The 8225-nt window shown below is 36.4% G+C and overlaps 1 protein-coding gene across 1 annotated transcript; it reads left to right on the top strand.

Annotated features, from left to right (window-relative positions):
* WNT8A (Wnt family member 8A) lies at positions 1–6609 on the top strand. Its single transcript, XM_014071925.2, has 5 exons — positions 1–399; positions 661–799; positions 2603–2728; positions 3093–3235; positions 6049–6609. The coding sequence occupies exons 1-5, from the start codon at positions 385–387 to the stop codon at positions 6607–6609; spliced, it is 984 nt and encodes a 327-aa protein (XP_013927400.1). The 5' UTR covers positions 1–384.
* The last annotated feature ends 1616 nt before the right edge of the window (positions 6610–8225 follow it).

Below are 8225 nucleotides of genomic sequence, written 5' to 3'. Positions count from 1 at the left end.
AAGTAATTAAAAGAGCCTTGGTGGTTTTTTCCACCTTTATTCTATTGGGCTGGGACATTTTGTGGGTTGTTTTTTTTAAAGTGTAATAAAAGGAGGAGCACTAGCTTTTTCTGTTATTTAGCAAATCCTTTGAGAAGGGTGTGAGGGGAAGACAATTTAGTAGGTCAGCTAGGGGAATAGAGATTTACCATGAGAAGAGGAACCTCCGTCACCCTGGCCAGTCTCCTGCTATATAGTGCTATTGCTGTTTTCAACACATCCTCAGCCTGGTAGGCATTCAAGGCTCACGGCCACTTAGGGTTCTGGGTTTGGAAGGACTCTGTTCAGAAAAGATTTTCATAACTTTCTCCCCCCTCTTTCTACAGGTCAGTGAATAACTTTCTGATGACAGGGCCCAAGGTACTTATTTACACCCACTCTAAAATGTATTTTAAACTTGCATAATTGATGACAGCTTACTTTAGTCAATAAAGTATTATTTACCTATGGTAAGTAACCTTTATTAATATTGTGACTGTGCAGAAATCAGAGAATCTGGATATAAATGGCTATATAATTGGATATAATTTGGATTATATCTTCTGGGTATGATTTAAGGATGTTTGGGAGGGTTGAGAAACATTGAAAAATAATACATTGTATTTGTTTTGTCTGTGAAAGGCGTATTTGAGGTACTCTACAAGCGTGTCTGCTGGTGCCCAAAGTGGAATCGAGGAATGCAAGCATCAGTTTATCTGGGAACGCTGGAATTGTCCAGAGAGTGCACTTCAACTCTCCACTCACCACAGACTTAGAAGTGGTAAGTGGATTTTAACACATCCCTGCCTTTTGATAGGTCCACTTGAGTTGTGTTTAGCAGTCTGCAAAGGTTATGTACAACCGAGAATAGAGCATACCTTGTAAGTAGGGTTCACCACATTTTCAGTTACCTGTGGCAGGACTTGTGAAGGAATATTTAATAGGAATACATTCTGGAACAAATCAAAGTAAATTTCTCTTTTACTCTGTTGTTATTATTTACCATAGATGGGACTGTCCTTTTTCTAGGAATGGCATAGAAAATTGTTTTGGACTTCTAATCTTTACAACATATCTAGGAGGTAGATTGTGTGGAAAGAAAGTGACCGACTAGTCTTCTGCTGTGCTTTATAGTATGAAGATCTGAATCAGGATTGGTAGGATATCCAGCTTATAATGTATATACACATTGAGTTGGTACTTCAAGAACATTTTTCCCCCAGCCAAGGTTGAGTTCTGTCTTTTTATTCTAGAAATCAGATGCTGTGTTCATCCCTATTAGGTCAGATCAGATAGAAAATAGGGTGAAGGTTTTGAGTCTCTTAATTTTGCTGAAGGTCAGAGAGGTGAGCTAATGCATTGATTCTTTTTTAAAAATTATGGTCAGGACTAAGTCAAGCAATACCAATTCATTTTAAAATGCAACTATTTGTTGCTGTTGTTTTAAAAACATTTTAAAAAGGACCATTCAGAATTCAAAATGAAAGGTGAACAATGATTTCTACGATGGTCATAAACCTGGAACTCAGAACATAATCCTATGCAACTTTCTTGAGAAGCTACTCCTACTGAATTTAGCGTGGAAGACTTCTAAATCTGTGGGTGCAAGAATACCTTATAAAATAATAAAATTAATTTTGCCATTGAATGTACACACACACACACACACACACACACACACAAAATTATTTAAAAGAATTTTGGAGAAGAGAGACTTTCAATGGCAACATTAATTTTATTACTTTATAAAGTATTCTTGCATGTATGTATGTATGTATATGTATATGCCAATATTTGGCACCAGGGAAAGTGTGTGTGTGTGTGTGTGTGTGTGTGTGTGTTGGGAATATTTGTATATTTATGCCTATGTTTTAAATTAATTTTTGATACAAAATGAAAACTAATTGTTGGTTATTATTAGGCATCATATATCAGTGCACCTAATTTATGAGCTGACTTAGAAACCAGGGGAAATGTAGATGGATTAACCAATCAATCTTCACTGCTTCAAACTAGCTCAGAATGAACAGATATTATACAAATGAAAAAAAAAACCACTTTCATTCAATGGTGTATCAAATGAGGATGCTTTCACCAAGAGTGCTGCTTGATTTGTCTGTGATGAAATACATAAAATTTAAATACAAAAAATTTAAAATTTGAAGTTGAAATAAAAGCAATGATTAAAAAATAAATAATTTTATAGTAGAAATGCAGCTATTCTATCTACAAATTTAATATTTCTCTCCCTCCAATTTCTTATCATGCTGTACAAATTTGCAAAAAGAGCTTGCTTTTCTTTGATTCCATTGTAAATTCCTATCCATTCCATTCCTATCTGTCCTTTGATACATTTCCTAATCCAGAATCCTAGTGAGATTTGGGCACGGGAGGGGATATAAATTGTTTAACTAAACTTCTTTTCGGAGATTGGTAATATATTGGCATATACAAATCCATTGCTGGTAAACCTGGGATGGGAAGAAGATTTATTTTGCTTTTATTTTGGCCAGGAGAAGGGAAGATTAGACTATAAGGAAGTGAAGGTTTATGTTTCACACTGACAGTTCTTTCTTCCTTCTAGCTACAAGGGAGACTTCATTTGTTCATGCCATCAGCTCAGCTGGAGTAATGTATGCCCTAACCAGGAACTGTAGCATGGGAGACTTTGAGAATTGTGGCTGTGATAATTCAAGAAATGGACGTGTAGGTGAGCCCTTGGGTGTTTTTGAAAAAGACTTACTGAAGAAAGACAGGTGTTGTTCTACTCAGTTAAGCTGATTTTCTCACTTGAAGAGCAGAACTGCAGGATCCCTATTTTGTACTCTTTATTTCTGCAAGTTAGACCAAGGTCTCAATTAACCTCACAAATTGTGTAGATTATGAACAATCCCAAGCAACACAACTGAAATATGTTTTATTTCCCAACCCCTAACCCCCCACACATGCTCCTCTACTAATCCAAAAATTGTGCTCATCCTCTTTAGATTTTTGGCGAATTTCTTAAAACCCACCTCTGTTTTATGACTCAACCCACAGGTATTTGGAAATAATACATTTTTTTCCTCCTCTAGGTGGAAGCGGATGGGTTTGGGGAGGATGTAGTGACAATGTGGAATTTGGTGAAAAAATTTCCAAACACTTTGTGGATGCTTTGGAGACAGCACATGATGCCAGAGCTTTATTGAATTTGCATAATAATGAGGCAGGTAGATTGGTAAGTTTTACTTAGAAAAAATATTTCTTTTGGAATGTGCAAACAATGTTACAGAACTATGCCTTCAGGCTGTGTTTTCTTGTTTTGACTGTCTCCATGATTTCATGAACTTGAATGCTCAACTTGAATAACTATAGAGTTACCTTACCTGGCCTTACGAGGAACTACATTCTTCAAGAAAGTCCTTTTTTATTTTGGAAATAGAAAATTTAGTCATTGTCAGTAGGACAATAGTTCAGTGATTGCTTTAAAACCAGTAACCATAATGACTGTTTTTTTAAAAATGTATTATTAAGTCCAATTTGATGTGATGAATACAAACTTTGCTCTCACTTAGCTATGGGGAAAATGTGGAAAATCTGCTCTCTATATTGATTGATTGAGTTCCATTACAATGAGAGATTTGGACAAGTCCCAACATGTCTGCTACTGACTCTTTTTCCTCAAAAGAATTTGGAAGATTGCTTGTTAGGCATATTGATAACCCACAAGGTGTGAAGTAAGCCCTGATGGCCTGGTTTGCAAATCATTCTTATCCATAACAGCTTGTATTCAGACATCCAGCTAAGTAAAAGCAAACCAATGGATTTAAGTTATTTTAAGAACAGGTGCATTACAGTTTATTTATAATATGTTAAACAACTGGCCATATATATTAATATTAAATTTAAAAAATGTTGAGCATTTTTCTGCAATGTTTGATGAACATGAGTCTAATTTTCTCCAATCTGCTGTCCATCATATGTGATATCCATGCTGCTTAGGGATAATAGTAACTAGAATCCAACTTATGCAGACTGCAAGAGGCTTCTAAGATATGGACAGTAACTATATACTATACATACTAGGCCAATATATATATGTCAGCTTAAAATTATAATATATTGGTGTAAGCTTTTGTTTTCCACTGCCCAACTAGACATTCTTTACATATTTATAGAGAAGTAAATCTAACTGAACACAGAAGAATTAATTTTAGTAATGTATGTTGCTTGTTTCCATTAATAACATGTTACCTAGCATGGGAATTTAGCTGTGGAGAGGTTCAGGGCAGGAGGGAAGATGTTAGGGGAAATTAAATGAAAGCTTGATGCTTCTGCCAGTTCAGGGCTACATTTAGAATAACAGCAGTTTGATCCAGGTTTAGCTCTTTACTTTGATCATGAATCCCTCTCTCTGCCCAAATCATTCACATTATCACTCTTAGAAAGTTGGCAGAAATCATGTATGCTAGGAAGCATTCAGATCTGTAGAAAACAGGACTATTGTTTAGCACAGGGCTGTCTAAAGGTGGTCCAGAGCTATTATTGAAAGGAGAGGCATCCATATGCATCTACCTAGGTATTAAGATTAGTCTTTAAGAGCTGATGTCTCCCCTCCCCCTCCTTCCCCCCTCAATGTGCTGCTAAGAATTGACAGGCAGAGGTGGAACCTTCCTGGTGATGGCCTTGCTTTGATATAATTTCTTTTTTAGCATGCACTTTTATATTGTTTATAATTTATTTTACCATAATGCAGGTCTGCCTGATGTTTAATATGCTTTTGAAAGTATGATTTTGTGATTGCTTCTATTGATTTTGTACAGTTTTGGTGTTTCGATTGTATTATAAATGAATAGTAAATCGTAACAAATGTACATTCTCCCAAACTGTCTAGAAGAAAGTTGGGGAAAAAACATTCTTCCAGAACCCTGTAAGCAATATCAACCAATTAGCACTGAACAGGAAGTTGTACACATTTTGAAAAAACAATTCAGAGGATGTGGTGCAGACCTGGTGTGAACTTAACACTGCTGCACAACACTTTAAATTCACTTTAAAATAACTTTTGCTCAGACTTTGATATGAATGTGGAAGGAAGGAATACCCTGCTTTAACAATCATTTTTATGGAGTCCTTAAAGTAGCAGTGTCCCCTTCCCCTCCAGCTTACATAGAAGCCAAGCATTTTAACACACAGCTGATAGGTATTGTGCTTGTTCAAGGTCTAAACACTTATCCTGAATCAATTTGACAGCATGCCCAGCCCTTCTTAGCTGGACACAGTAGTGGACCCCACGTGTTCAGATGTAATAAGACCCAACTTGTTCGTGCATGTACAAAGTCTAACCTGAGGACTGTGTGACAAAAGCCTGTCTCCTTTTTTATTTCTAGAAAGGAAAGAACTAAAAAAAGGGGCACTTTTCTGTAATTTTTAGAATTGGGGCCAGGGGGACAGAATAGGGGAATAAGAGGTTGTTGCTTAAGGCACCAATGTTTCCCTGTAAAGCTTCTGAACCCCGCTCTCAAAATGACATTACCACCACCCCACCCCCAATCATTTTTGGAGTGCAGATTTCAGTATCCCATGCAGAGATTTGAATCTCAGCCTGTCAGAAATTGCAGGCCACAAACCAAATATGTTGCCGCCAGACCAGGAAGAGATAAATTGATGCCTTCCACTAAATCCAAGTGGCCAACAGCCACAAAGATTTGCAGTTTGGAAAGTTGTAGTCCAAAATATTTGGAAGAGATCAAGAAGTAGGAGCTTATGCTCAATGGTAACTGTTTAAAACTTTTGAATCTTTAATGAAAAGATTGGGTTTTTAAATTTAGTCAATCTTTTCCAGTCTAGTGTCCTTCAGATATATTAGGATGAAATTCCCAATCGTTATGTCCTCCACATAATGTTTGACCATGCAAACTCTCAAAACAGCCTATTTGGGGAAGGATGAGTTAAGTTTCTCTTCTCGCCATATTCTTTTGGTATTTAACAGAATTGTCCTATGCTCTTATTTCCTAGTATTCCTAAATGTTGTTTCATCTCTCATGCAAGGCTGTAAAAGCAACCATGAAGCGGGCCTGCAAGTGCCATGGAGTATCAGGGAGCTGCAGCATCCAAACTTGCTGGCTCCAACTAGCAGACTTCCGAGAGGTTGGAAATTACCTAAAGAACAAATATAACCAGGCTCAGAAGCTGGAGGTAGACAAGAGAAGAATAAGAGCTGGTAACAGTGCGGAGAGTCGTGGAATGTCAACTGAGCCCTTCAACACCATACATGCTGCTGATCTTGTGTTTTTGGAGGACTCCCCAGATTATTGCATCAAAAACATGACCTTGGGCCTCTATGGTACTGAAGGACGAGAGTGCCTCCAAAGTGGCAAGAATCTGACCCAGTGGGAGAAGCGGAGTTGCAAGAGGCTCTGCATGGAATGTGGCCTCAAAATAGAGGAGAAACAGATTGAAATTGTCACAAGCTGCAATTGCAAATTTCATTGGTGTTGCACGGTGAAATGTGAACAGTGCAAGCAAGTGGTCACTAAATATTATTGTTCCACTCGAGTGGGCTCTTTTTCCAATAACTCTCGGCAGCGGAACAGGGGTCATGGGAGATAAGTTAATCAAACTCTAACTTTCCCTAAGGCTAACATTTTGTTCATAGGAAGTATTTAGAAAGGAGATCATTGGATCATAATTGTCGGACTTTCAGTTTTTCATTGGACACATTACACTGAACTAAATTTTTATTAAGTCTGAGTATTACCACTGCACAAGCTCATCACCTTTTATATGCCTACCTCTATTCTGGAAACATGGTTTCCCCTAGTCTACATGCTAGGCAAATGTTTTCACCAACAAGGTAACCTTACATTGTAAGGATCAATTCAGGCTTGGGATATGTAGATGTTTCATTTACAATGCAATGTAATATGGCTTGTAAACCTAGACTGTAAACATCGATGGCTTTAAAGTTTCTTTCAAAAATTTCACATTCGTAAGCAACTTAAACCTTGTAGCAACTCTCCTTTCACATTGAAGCATTATCTTTTTGGGCAAGATTGGAATGGAAAAAATCTGAAGATCAGATTCAATGTTGTTCAACTACATGTACAATACTTATTTCCCTTTCCCTTCTCTTCCCCAGTCTTTTTCATTCTTGGATTTGCCTTTGATCTTATTTATAATTATTAATGTGATATGTATTTCCACTGCTTAGGGCATACAGTGTTATCATTTTTTCCTAGGATTCCAATGCCCAAGGTAATAAGATATTGATGCTACATAGGATCCAATTGATAGCTATTATACATTACATGTTTTGAACTTGCAAAATACATAATTATCAAAAGTATGAAAATCAGAGGCTATACTGCATTTTATCTCTTCGAACAAGATAGTGTCATAAGAATCCAACTTTGTGATCAGAAAATATTGGTTGCTTAAAATATTGGTTGAAATTCACAGAAATTTCGGAAGTCCATTGTTTGAATAATTTTCTTTAGTGCTAGAGAATAGTTTTTTTTTCTTGTATTGAACTTCCATAGGTTGTAAATATATATAAATATATATATAAATTTATATATTAATGTGAAACATATGCACTTTTTATTCAAAGAGCTTAAATGCACAGGTCTAGTTCTCAGAGGTGCCTCAAGAGATGAGGCTATGGGCTTTATTAGACATTCAACTTTCAAGGAAAAAAAATTCAGGTCTTTTTTAATGGCTGATTAATTTTTACCCCTTTCAAGTAACTATTGTAAAACAAATTAAGTTAAAGCTGACCTTTAACAATATTTTACAATAAACGTTTTTGAAGAAATGTTTCCTTTAAAATTTCCTGTTTGCTTCATTTATCTGGGTTAAAAGAAGCTACTTTTTCAGAGAAGAAGATAAAAGGAAGTTAAGGATTTGATCAAGAAGCCACAAAATAAGATAGAAACTGGCTTAGGTCTCTTTTTTTCTGGGGATATAAAACTTAGAAGAATTGGCGACAAACAAGGGCTTGACAAAGTAAATTTCCCTTGTCTCGTTAATTTGTCTATTGTCTAATGTTCTTCAAACAATGCAAGCTGAGATTGTGTTTGATGTGGTAAATATGAGGGCTTGTTGCAAATTCTTTATTCTAAAGGACAAGATTAACCCTTTGAACTAGAGAGTTTGAGCGAAAACTTGGAAGCAGTTGTGAATGTGTCTGTGGGTTCCCTGCTGTTTGCTCCTATAAATAACCTGAT

Source organism: Thamnophis sirtalis, unplaced genomic scaffold (genome assembly GCF_051295495.1).
Source record: "Thamnophis sirtalis isolate CommonGarterSnake01/CBP01778 unplaced genomic scaffold, rThaSir2_p1.2 scaffold_3, whole genome shotgun sequence".
Taxonomy (NCBI): Eukaryota; Metazoa; Chordata; class Lepidosauria; order Squamata; family Natricidae; genus Thamnophis; species Thamnophis sirtalis.
Note: the sequence above shows the minus strand (reverse complement) of the source record. Positions and strands in the feature narration are given on the sequence as shown.

What these genes read in the sequence shown, in the direction of transcription:
- WNT8A (XM_014071925.2), top strand. An exon ending in TTCAAGAAATGGACGTGTAG is followed by an intron (nt 2,729 to 3,092) that starts GTGAGCCCTTGG and finishes TTCCTCCTCTAG; the next exon opens with GTGGAAGCGGATGGGTTTGG. An exon ending in ATAATGAGGCAGGTAGATTG is followed by an intron (nt 3,236 to 6,048) that starts GTAAGTTTTACT and finishes CTCTCATGCAAG; the next exon opens with GCTGTAAAAGCAACCATGAA.